This window comes from Eutrigla gurnardus (assembly GCF_963514095.1).
Source record: "Eutrigla gurnardus genome assembly, chromosome: 4".
Taxonomy (NCBI): Eukaryota; Metazoa; Chordata; class Actinopteri; order Perciformes; family Triglidae; genus Eutrigla; species Eutrigla gurnardus.
Window position 1 is genome coordinate 20,820,938 of NC_139918.1, and position 12,479 is coordinate 20,833,416.

The 12,479-nt window shown below is 42.3% G+C and overlaps 1 protein-coding gene across 1 annotated transcript in view; it reads left to right on the forward strand.

Moving 5' to 3' along the window:
- The first annotated feature begins 836 nt into the window (after nucleotides 1–836).
- ak5 (adenylate kinase 5) overlaps nucleotides 837–12,479 on the forward strand; it is a 45,667-nt gene continuing 34,024 nt past the window's right edge. Inside the window, exons 1-5 of the mRNA XM_084007184.1 lie at nucleotides 837–1,085; nucleotides 2,139–2,325; nucleotides 4,541–4,708; nucleotides 7,042–7,214; nucleotides 11,647–11,760. Coding sequence (XP_083863310.1) covers nucleotides 1,026–1,085; nucleotides 2,139–2,325; nucleotides 4,541–4,708; nucleotides 7,042–7,214; nucleotides 11,647–11,760 — 702 coding nt within the window. The 5' untranslated portion in view covers nucleotides 837–1,025. The remainder of the gene's footprint in view (nucleotides 1,086–2,138; nucleotides 2,326–4,540; nucleotides 4,709–7,041; nucleotides 7,215–11,646; nucleotides 11,761–12,479) is intronic.

Consider the following 12,479-nt stretch of genomic DNA (forward strand, 5'->3'; position numbering starts at 1 on the left):
CGAACTAATCTAAAGTTGTTTGCTGATAACCAACAAAAGAGACTTACAGTGAAGTCAAGTGTCCAGTTGTCAAGAGGATTAGTGGCTTTCAAATCCTATGGGATTCAATGTGACCTATTCTTGTGCTGCCTAAAAAAAAACCTTTGATCCACTGGAATTCTACCTGAGACCAGATACAAAAACATTAATCTCACACAAGGAGAACAGATGTATTGTGCCAGATTTAGCTACTAGCTAATCCCATCTGGTTGTAGGCTAAAGTTGTGATGAAGTGACTCAAGTCGCATTAGTTTTGTTATATGACAAATCCTCTTAAGTGGTGTCAAAATGTTAAGCTTGAAGATTCATTCTTGATCTTGGAGGAAACAACAGCTTGACAAAGGTAATAAGTAGGTAATATATATATATAGATGTATAGATTTTTATATACCGGTGTGTGTGTGTGTGTGTGTGTGTGTGTGTGTGTGTGTGTGTGTGTGTGTGAGAAGTTGTTGATGCCCTTGATGTTTTTCTTGTTGGACATTTGAGGAAAACCCCAAATAATCATTAATCAATCATGTTTGTTGTCCCAATCACCAAATTAAAAGCCTATAGAATCATAACTATCTTTGCCGTACATCAACATCACCACCAAGTTTCCGGTCTTACTGTAACCGTGTGAAAAACGCCACGTGGAGGCGGTGCGTGCGTTAATTGGCACAGCGCGCAACCTCTGTGCCAACGTCAAGGCACTTATGGCGCGCGCTGGAAGCGGAGCGCCGTGGGAGGGGAGGGCAGACGAGCGACGCATCCGCATCACCGAGGAGGAGGGTGGCGCGGTGGCATCGCCTACAGGAATCCAAGTGTAAAGCCCGCACACGAGGCGAAGATGCGCTGAGGGGGGAACTGTCTGGAGCTCTGTTGTTGACCACACAATACACGCGCGCGCGCCGCTGACACATCTGAAGAAGCAAGGAGGGGAAAACATCATAATAAAGAAAACAAGCTCCGGACAAGTTGTGATTTCATCGGAAATCCGACAGGAGATGAATACCAGCGATGCCAAGGAGTATCTCGCAAGGCGGGAGATACCTCAACTATTTGAGGTGAGAGACCGCCGGAGCTTTGTTGGACTGAGATGATGCATGCAGATCTGACTCTCGTGATTTTTAAACAGAGATCGATGCGTGTCAGAGTGACGGCAAAGATCTGTTTATGAAAAACCTCTTGTTGTGCTTGATGGAGGTGCGATATATGAAACTCCATAATGCATTAGATTGCAGCATAGAATCTGAAGATACTTAACCTCAGGAATATTATACGTGACAGACGAGCACCGACGTATTATATTATGAGACGGTGCTTAAAAATGAATGACTGAAATCTATCATTATATAATCAAAGATTAAAGGGCATAAAGAAGGCAGCATAGACTCGTTATTAGTCAGCATAGACAGAAATATAATAATGAAGTATCACTTATTTCCCTGAGGGGATAGTAAATTGGCTCATCCACTTAATTAGACTCAATCCTAAGTGCAGTGCAGTTAATGTATGCAAGCAATCACTGCTTGTTTATTCACAGCCAGTTCAAATTGCACTGAGCAGTGAAGTGACACATCATCATCATCATCATCTTCATAACTGTAATTTTCCCGGTTCTTATATTAAAGTGTATTCATTACCAGCTCAATAAGCACAGCAAATCATTTTTCAGTAGGGGGAACCTTTAATTGTGTTTTCACGCCGCTGCTGCTGGGAGTTGTTAGCGAGGCGGGTGGAGATGAAGTAGGAAGTCCCAGAGGAAGGTATCGTTTTAAAACATTCGGGGGTCGAGGGAGCAAATGTCACACAAACACACACTTGTGTTCTGGCATGGAGTTCTTTCTCACGTTCACAGCAGCGGTTGGCTTTCCTCCTCGACAGTATCAGCCTGGCAAATAAACACAGGAGCCTGATGACCAGAAACCAATTTCATGGGCTTCTGACGAAAATGAGATGTTTTGTTTTTCCCCTCGGTGGAGCAGGCACTTCAAAACTTCTCATATTAAAAAGGCAGACTTCTGGACGCTGTGGTCCTGGCGTCATAACAAAGGTGTAGTGATGCCAGAACAAACACCTCACCTCTCCGTCTCTACCTCCTCCATTGTTTTCCCCAGAGCCTGCTGACAGGTTTGATGTACTACCGGCCCGATGACCCCATTGACTACTTGGAGGTCTGCCTGAAGAAAGCCAGGGAGCTGGGAGGACCAGACAAGGTGCGGTGGGATACCTTTGTGGGCCAAGAGAAGAAGTCCCTTCCACCTCTCAACGGTGGACAATCACGCCGGTCCCTCTTCAGAAATGGTGAGAATGCCGATTAGCACAAAACAATTAATTGATGAGTCGCTCGACAGAAAACTTTATTTGCTACAATTTGTATATAATCGTTCAAGTATTTAAAAGCAAAAAAAGCACAAACTCATCATTTTATTTAGAGACCAGGGGTGTCGCAGTATACCTTGACCATAACTGTAATGTGTTTTAAAAAAAAGGAAATATTGTTTCATGTTAATAATACACATATAATAATAGTGTGTAAATCATCAAGCGCTTCTTAAATCACCACCTCCATACACTCTATTTTGAATGTCTTCCATTTTCCAAAAAGACACAAATTCCACAATAAACACAGTTATGATGAATTTGACTGATAGCATTTTCTTCTACAGTTATTATGATCAAAATTGTAATTGTGAATTTGGCTGTGAGAATCATGTAGGGAAAATCTGACGTTATGACAGCCACATTAAAATCTAAATGAATAGAGCAAAGCGGAAAAAAAATTAAATGCAAAAAAAGCTGCTAGGAGCCAAAAATATATATCTTTTTGACTTCTTTCCCAGAATCTGTCAGGAACTTCCTCTCCGACAACAATCACAACTGGCTCACTATTTGAACAGGAAAGGGCGTTGACATTCGTACCTTCACGAGCCTCATTGTAGAGACATTGTTAAAACTGTGCTACTCTTGACGACATTTGTAGTAGACGACTTTGAGATCAGCGAGAGATAGGAGGCCTTTTTTTCTGCAGTTACAGCTTGAAGTTCAGCCGTGTGCGTCGATACTCGATTTCGTTTCCTAATAGTGCAGGAAGCGTCAGAGGCCAGAGCGCCCACAACCGCAATACAAAATGTAGACGCTGCTGCTGCTTGTGAACCCGCCAAACCAACAGTGCAGCTCTCACCCTTGACCATTCGTTGACCTGTGGCAGCATGTTACCATGCAGTAAAAGACAGTCGGACGCGTGTAGTTAATCATTCATCGGTGGGGAAAACAAAGAGCTCTCCATTCATCACATATTCACGCTATACGGTTTCCAACATGTCTAACGATGCAGGAGGATGCAAAACCTATTTTTGAATTTGCAGACCGAAGATGACGGTGGCTCCTGTGGGTTGTTAACGTTTTCTATTTGCTCAGTTTTATTATCTTCACCAGGAGATAATGAGATGTCTGTGCATCTCTTTGTCTGTCCATGGCTAATCTTGCTGCATATCATTTTGGGTGCTCATTCACAACACCTTTTATTACTGTTCCAATGCTGCCAAGAACTGCCCTGCTGACGCCTCACTCAATACTCTACACTACGTGTCGACTTTACAGCTAACAGCTAATGGAATGACCACACTGCGTCGAGAGACACAGTTATTCCGTGCTTTTTAATGGGCATCAACCTCATGTTTATACATGTACTTTTGGGAAAAAAAATCAACTTGAAGGTAAAATGAATATTTCAAGATACATCGCCGGCACAAATCCAACAAATGGATTAAAACGAGCGTGTATCTGCTGTGTGAAACATGCAAAACACATTTTATATGCGTCAGCTCTCGCCGGGGGGGTTAGACAATTGTGGGTTGCATCATTCGGTCACATATTACAGCCCTGGTTGTTGCAGACACACCTGCACCTTTCGTTTTAGGTCTATTCAAATTCAAACATTCACTTCCTCGTTGGATGATGCGTATGAACCAAAGTGGTAATGAACACACACTGTGTGTGTGTGGTTTAAAAAATTGATTGCCATCTTTAAGCTTATAGGCACGTCACTGACACCGCACATGCAGATATGAACAGATATGCTTCATACAACTACGTCATAGTCAATAAGAGATTAACTGCTTTGAGAAATTCAGATCGAGCCCACTTAGATGCCCGAAAGCATTGCCAGCTGCAACGATTAGACGCTGGGAACTGCAGCCAATAAGGGTTTGAGATTCCCGTGTCCCGTGATTCCCCTCTTGGCTGAAAGCTGAACCTCAAATCTGCCATGTTTCAAAACTTTTGCCGAACGGAGAAGCTGCTCTCACCTCTCATATGATTCTGAACTCAAATTGATGGGTCAGTATTTCAGTATGTCTTCTTAAATGTACTTTATGTTTGTTAAATTACCTTTTTCTTCATTTTTTTGGTCTCGTTTGAAACATTTGAAATAATATGACATCTGTATCTTGTTTAATAATTATGACAATAATTATACCTGTGTGTGTGTGTGTGTGTGTGTGTGTGTGTGTTACAGTGATGCCAGACAGTCCTAATTTCCCCTACAGACGGTATGATCGCCTCCCTCCCATCAGCCAGTTTTCCATCGAGAGCGACTCGGACCTGTCGGAGACGGCGGAGCTCATAGAGGAGTACGAGGTGTTTGATCCATCCAGACCGCGACCCAAAGTCATCCTCGTCATCGGTAAAGGACCGGCACTCACCGACCAAAAACACAAACATTAAAACTATACACATCTGTGCCCTTACGCAACAGGAGAGCAAGGAAACGCTGAGGAAAAAATGTTTCCTTATCTGCTGGTTTTTTATATTTGAGGCTGCTCAACCGGATTCCCGCTTACTCTTATTTTCCACTTGTCAAAGCAGTAAATGCATAAACAGAAAACTAGTGTCTATTTAATGCAGCTGATGAGAGCTTTGTCCATTTCTATAAATGGCTCAACATGCAGTAAATACAAAGTTGATATTTGCTAAAAATAAATGGCCTGGATGGGAATCTCATTTGTGAGAGTGTGTGTGTGTGTGTGTGTGTGTGTGTGTGTGTGTGTGTGTGTGTGTGTGTGTGTGTGTGTGTGTGTGTGTGTGTGTGTGTGTGTGTGTGTGTGTGAACTAGCTGAGTGTTTTTTTCCCTGGTATTTTGAACGTAGGCCCCGGCCTCTCTCCGTTGGTATCAGCAGGGAAGATCTTGTTGCATGTCACTCACTGCGTTAGACACTCACGCTCTCCTAATCTGATTTCCTTGATGGGCCTGCATTAACCTGTCAAATACATTCATTAATCTTGTGAATTACGAATGGCAGTTGCGCAATAAGAGCAAAGACACTGGTTGAGCTGGATCGGGGTAAAAAAAAAAAAAGCTGCTTATTATAAACCCTCTTGAAAATAGTTTATTTATGGTTTTAGAGCACATGTCTCTGTGAAGCTCCTAAAAGCCTCCTGACAGCCCTTCTGCTGCAGAGCGTTTCGCTTTTTTTCAGTGCGTACTGTGACACGCTTTCTCTGTGGTTTGGTTGATAGTCATTGTCCTTGCAGCACCGAGCCGGTTCCTATCTGGTCTTTGTGAACACATGTTTAAAGGGAAAACATGGATGGCAGCAGCTGTCATGTCTGTGGAGGATCGCGGCAAATGTTTTGTCTGGCAGGTTTGAGGGAGAGCAAGAGAGAGAGGGAGACGGACTGAAAAAGTCAGGAGGAGGCTGGGTCCAACATTATGAAATAATAAAGAAATATTATAAAAATGCATATCTGCTGAATACAGTATGTGAGAGTATGGCTAATATCCTCCCATCTACTCTCTATATATACCTTTTTCATAAGAAATACAGAAGAAAAACACAGATACACTTAGTAATAAGCAATACTTCCCCACAAAATTATCTTTTGTATATCAATTACTGTATTACCTTGAATTTTTGAGGAAAACAGTTTTTCTCACATGTCTCCAAGATAAGTCTTGATAATAAGCACAAGTAAAAAGCAAAACTATATCAAACATCTGTTTACAAACTCTCACGCTACTTATAGTGTAGTATAAGAACCATTTAGCCAATCCTATGCTCACTCCTCCTAACTTGGATTATACTGCATGAGTTTGAAAGTGTGTTTCAATATGTTATTGCTTATAAAATTGAAATACAAATTGGTAATTTTGTGGCTGAAGTATATTCCTTTAGTTAAAGAGTCAAAATGTCCGACTGCAAGATGAAGCCAGACACTGAATACCTTCTGATTCCCTTTACATGATAACGAGCATCACGTCACGTCACTGAAACTGTCTAATTTAAATTATATATTAGCGATCACTGATTTGTACCATTCTTACACTTGGATGCACGCTGTTCTCCTCATCCCTAAAAAAAAAAAAATCTTTCATACAGCGACACCATAATGGAATAAATTACTCACACAGTTTTGTTCTCAGATTCATTTCACTTCACTCCGGCCTGGCTTTCAACCAGAACAATTTGGAGCGCTTGACATTTCTGTGGCAACAATGGCATCTCTGAAATCCTGGAATGAAACACAGCTTTTACAGAGACTTTTAGAGGCCTTTCACAAAGTGACAGCTCACACGGTCTATCTTGTACCTTCAAGACATCATTGCTAATGACTGCAGGGCAACAACCAGCAACCTTATATATTATGAATTTGTAAAAATGCACTTGCACACGTGTCAAGACCAGATCTAACACGACATGCACGTCTCAAGGCTGTCTTCCCCTGTTGTTGTACGGCTTCCTGTTGAAATATGGAGAAACAAAAGGATTGATCGCAAATGTAGGAGGTTCACACATACCTTCTTCCACCCCCTACACACCTACATGGCCTTCTTCAACACAAAGAGCAGTAACACACACACACACACACACACACAAAGTCTGGGTTTCTCACACAAACACACACGCACCCACGCCAACACACCCACGCACACAATGTTTCACACTCACACGGACACATTTCACAAAACATGACAAAAATCTTCTCCCACAACATCAACAGCTCTCCCTCTGTGCCTAGGTGGCCCCGGCAGCGGCAAGGGAACACAGAGCTTGAAGATTGCCGAGCGCTACGGCTTCCAGTACATGTCCGTGGGCGAGCTGCTGAGGAAGAAGATGATCCACAACGCCACCAGCAACAGAAAGTGGAGCCTGATTGCTAAAATCATCACCAACGGAGAGCTGGCACCGCAGGTAGCAGAGACACAGTGTGATTGTGTGTGTGTGTGTGTGTGTGTGTGAACATGAGGAAGTGTGTCCAGTCACTCGCAGGTCATTATCACAGCGTGCATGTAAGAAGGGACTAATTAGCCGCATCCATATCAAAAGCGTGCTTCAAAGAGGGATGCTTATCCGTCTTACTAGCGCCCTTTTTTCAGGATAATTACTCTGCTTGGGCAGAAAATGGGCACAGAACCCCTGTGGATGCTTGTGCACTCATTCATTCAGACAGTCTATACTAAACATGTTTACACTTCCCAGTTCAGTATGTGTATGAAATTAAGGTTACAACAGTGATTAAGTATAAGTATAAGGACAGAGGGACGAGTAAACTATAACTATAAATAAATGATCACCCTAAGAAAGTTAATATCAGTTTAAATTTACGCTAAATGAAGAATATTTTCAACCGCTGCTTCAATAGGTTAGTTTGTGACTGTGTTTCTAAGGGTTGGTTCACATAATTCACACAATAACACAAAGTTGGGCTGAAGTTTGGCACTTGAGGGGCTGTAGGGAATGATGGATCCACTTTTCCTCAAGTAGCCATTTGAGGAACTGCAGTTTTTTGTTTTCGGTTTTGGCTTCATGTCTTAGAACCAGAGGTTGCCACTTGGTTTACACACAACACGTGAGATAACTTCATATAAAAGATGGCAAAACAAACTTGAATTTCAAATCTCCTGAAAAGAACTGACGATAACAGCTGTCAAGAACAAAATAATAGTGATGACGAATGTCGTGGAAGAGGTCTAATCCTCAAAGATGATCCACGTTTTGAAAAAATGTGTTTTTAGTACAGATTTGCATAACGTCACTGAGGTATCAAGGGAAGTAAATCCACAGTTTTAAGTTGGACCAGGAGCTAGCAGAGAATTCAAGTGAGCAAAAAACAGATTTAAGGATGCAAAACCGTCACCTAAGAGGGGGGTGTTTACTGTCAACATGGGCATATGCGTTGCTGATGAGCTACGAGGCTGTAACACGGACACCAAGCGTCTGCTTCGTGATTGGTGGTTCTAAGCTTGCGCCCCCCTATGAATCATCTTCAATAACTGCCCCCTCATCATTTATCATTCCTCGCCATCCCTGCCACGACATTGCATCTCCCATCTGGCCGTTCACTAGATGTCCGTCCAGGAACCAGTGAGATAAACAGCAAAGTAGGCCAAGCTGCAGACATATTAGATCTGATGAAGTGACTTGTGTGACTGTTGGGCATTTCATTTCCTGCCATTATTGTCTGTTTGGCAAAACAGAGAAGAGTTTGGTTTCATAATGATTCTGTATGTACGGACGAGAGGAAGAGTCAAAATACTGAGATGTCCTGATATCATCGTTTCATGATGTGTTGAGTGACATATTTCTGAGTCACAGTTTCTTTTTAGTGTATGTTACACAGATGTTATTCTCCCCCTTTATACCATCGGAGCCAAATAGATGCATTAATTATAAGTTACAGCAATGGCAGAAAGCAGAAACTGCTGTAAATGTGCCACATTGTCAGTCGATAGTAGGTTCATGCAAGAAACCTGGGCGTTGGAGTAGGAGCAAAATAAAAGGAATAGTAAGCTAGCAAGTTAGCTGCTGCACCTGTGTCCAGTCTTTATGCTAAGCTAAGCTAACATATATCATGTTTAACATACGAACATGTGAGTCGTATCAATTTTCTCCACTAATTCTCAGGCAAGAAATCAAAGAAAACAATTTTCCCCAGACGTCATACTATTCCTTTAAAGACATATTTCTACAATTTAGAAGTTTCTCTGTAAGTAGGCTGGGGGAAAGTTATCCATGCATTTCTTCTTGTAGCCTCGAGTACTGTGGTGGGCTCAGCTGTGCGACCTCTCCAGATGAGTCAACATTTCAGCGAGCTCGCAGAGCTACTTCATTGACTCTCAGACAACCACAGCAACTTGAAGTTCTTACTGTTTGTCGGTACCTCACTGCAAGGTTACATGACTCAGTATTTATCTGCACTTCTGTTCCCTCGGAAATCCCATCCGTCTCTACATAAGAGTATCTCGAATGTATGTGTGACAGTCTGGTCTAAAATTACATAAAAACAGCACAGAAAAATCTTCCCGTTAAGATGGTTCAAAAAGACAGAGTTGTTGAATTCTGTTTTTTCCCCTTTATGGAGGATCACAGTCTAACAAAAACTGTGTACCAATTCTCCGATACATACTAATTGCCCTACTAAAAAAAAACAGCTTAGACCAGCTAAGGCTGGTTAAGCTGGTTTTAGCTGGTTTGATGGTTGATGGTTTTAACTATAGGTTTTGGTCAGCTGGTCTTAGCTGGTCAACTGGTCTTAGCTTGTCAAGTTGGTTTTAGTTGGTTTGATGGTTTTAGCTAGGTTTTGGTCAGATGGTCAGCTGGTCTTAGCTGGTCAAGCTGGTTTTAGCTAGGTTTTGGTCAGCTGGTCTTAGCTGGTCAGATGGTCTTAGCTGGTTTTAGCTAGGTTTTGGTCAGCTGGTCTTAGTTGGTCAAGCTGGTTTGATGGTTTTAGCTAGGTTTTGGTCAGCTGGTCAAGCTGGTTTTAGCTAGGTTTTCGTCAGCTGGTTTTAGCTGTTTTTTTAGTAGGGTGTACATGTAAATACTGGTACTCCACTGCTGAAGTTAATGCACTATACCATTTCGCAATGACAGGAAATGATATATAAATACACCATTAGACATAAATCAAACTGCAGTTTTGGGCAAAAAAATTAAACTTGACAAATCATTCAATGCTGCCATGATCACTTGAAAAGTCTGGGCATGGGAGCTTTTTGTGAATTGGACTGTTTTTGCAATGAGAATCATTTGCATAAAAAGGGGCCAATTTTGCTCCAAGTATATGCATATAACCTCATTTTAATACATGCAAATAGCATGTCGGGTGCATTTCACCCTTCGTGAGTGCTTTGAGAATCCCACTGTTTTTGTCTCGTTTGTGCGGGCTGCACAATATTTTTGTGAATTCGCCCTCGAGTGTGTGAATGTAAGAAAATGTCAACATTTTTCAAATAAACATGCATTCACTACCAAGTGTCTGTCATACAGAGACGTGAACGAAGGATTTTGGATGCAGCTTTGGTGAGGATTCTCTCCAGCTGCTATGTCTGCTGGCATAGCGCTGTAAATAGATTCTGTTTGGTCGTCAGGGGTGACTGTGTGACTAGCATCCCTGCGAGAATTCGAGCCACGCAATGGATCAGAGGGCTTTTCCCAGATTAGCTTTTCTCATTTTATCTTACACACATACCTTAATCTGTTCAATGGACTCGAGAATAGGTCTAATCTCGGTGCAGTCTCTCGGCCCGCTGCCTTTATTCTGCGTGGAGGGAAATTAAACGTCTGTGTTGCTCAGCGTTGGCCCTGGATGTTATTTTTAGATCGCAGCGTTGCTCATGTATCTCTGCCATATCGCATGATGCGTTCAGCTCAGGGAAATACATTCAAACATGTTGACCTCCTCTAGCCACGAGGAATTAATTGACGCTAAAAGATGCGGGCACTCCCTGGCCTTAGGTGCCACGAGGCAGTTGTTCTGCTGCATTCTGATATATTGAACCACGATTGGATAAACAGATTCATTATATTGTGGAATCCTCCAATGTGCCGTCACAGGTTTCCCGTCACCTTTCTTTATGACTTGAAATCAGCTATACTCATTATTCATTTCCACGGGGTTTTGACTAATCTACAACCTTGATGAATCTGGGAATTGCTACATTAACCAAACCAATCTTCATGCTCCTGCTGGAAAAGTAAATCATAATTACGGTTCTAGACTTATTTGCTTATAATTTGTAGCTGAAATGTGCTGTGACACCAGGTAGTCACGCAGAGACCCTGCCCACATAGATGAACGTTTCAAACGTGATAAAGTGAAGTGAAATGCGAGTCCGGAAAAAGAAATGCCACAATGTTACAAGGTTCATTTGATGTCAACTTGCTTGCTGTCACTTGCTGCATACGATAACACGCATACATAGGCCTACAAAAAAAAGCAAAACTATATCATATATGGAGGGTTGAGGCTGGATTTAGGAGCCTCGCAGCCTCGGGAACGAAGTGGGTCTGGAGTCTGGTGGTGTGGCAGCTGATACTTCTGTAACGTTTACCAGACGGCAGCAGGGTGAACTGATCGTGCCTGGGGCGGGTTTTGTCTTTTAATATCCTTTGGACTCTTCGCAGGCACCTCTCGTCACCAATACCACTGACACTTAGTAGATGGACAACAGTGATGTTCTGGCCGGGTTTTAATAACCTGCTGTAGAGCACGTCTGGGTCCATGCTAGTTTGTAATGTTTCCATCTGGATAATTGTTATTACTCCCCTGCTGATATGAAAAAGGGGTCTTGCTCTGTGTTGTTCACATACAATTATGAATCATGCTGCTTTCACTGTTTTCCAGGAGACAACAATAACTGAGATAAAGCAGAAAATCATGAAGATCCCAGATGCTAATGGTATCGTCATCGACGGGTTCCCCCGAGACGTGGGACAGGCCTTGTCCTTTGAAGACCAGGTGAGTTCAGATGTTCCGACCTGTGATCAGCTGGAAGACTCAGAGTGCAAGGCTTACTATGAGCTATTCGAGTTGCACCTGCTACAAGCCAAATAAGTAAATGAGTCACACATCCTTCAGGTTTTCATCTCCACTAGTGTTAGGTCTAAGGACGACGGAGTCTTAACACCAGAATTGCATGGATTCGATATGAGATGCTGCCGAGCGCCTCGGTGACGCTGTCAGGGCATTTAGACTCTTGTGACTGTCACTCTAGTGATCTCCCAGCTGTGTAATTCAAATAAACTAATTAGAACAATATTAAAGGGCCAGTGGGGTGTTCTGGATGTAATGAAGAATCATTTATTTTAAATATCATCATATTTACAAGATGTTTTCCTTCAAATCATCTACCATATGGATCCCTGAAGCAACACTTGGGCAGCAGGGTGTTTATTCTCTCTCCGATGGCGTTACGGACTGCATATTATCTGATTATATTTGCATCTGAAATATGAGTTCAAGGCCTTTGTGATGTCAAGCATCCACTGAAGTGCCCTTGAGCAAGACAAATCCGTGACAGCTGTCGACTCTCTCTGGATGTTTTGACCCCTTTCTTGAGGATCAATAAAGTCGGGAGGTTAAGGGACAAAAGCCTGTCGAGCAACACAGACGTTACGATAAAGTATATATCGTACAGCAATGATATGTACAGTAATGATATGTAGCCTTTACAGTCG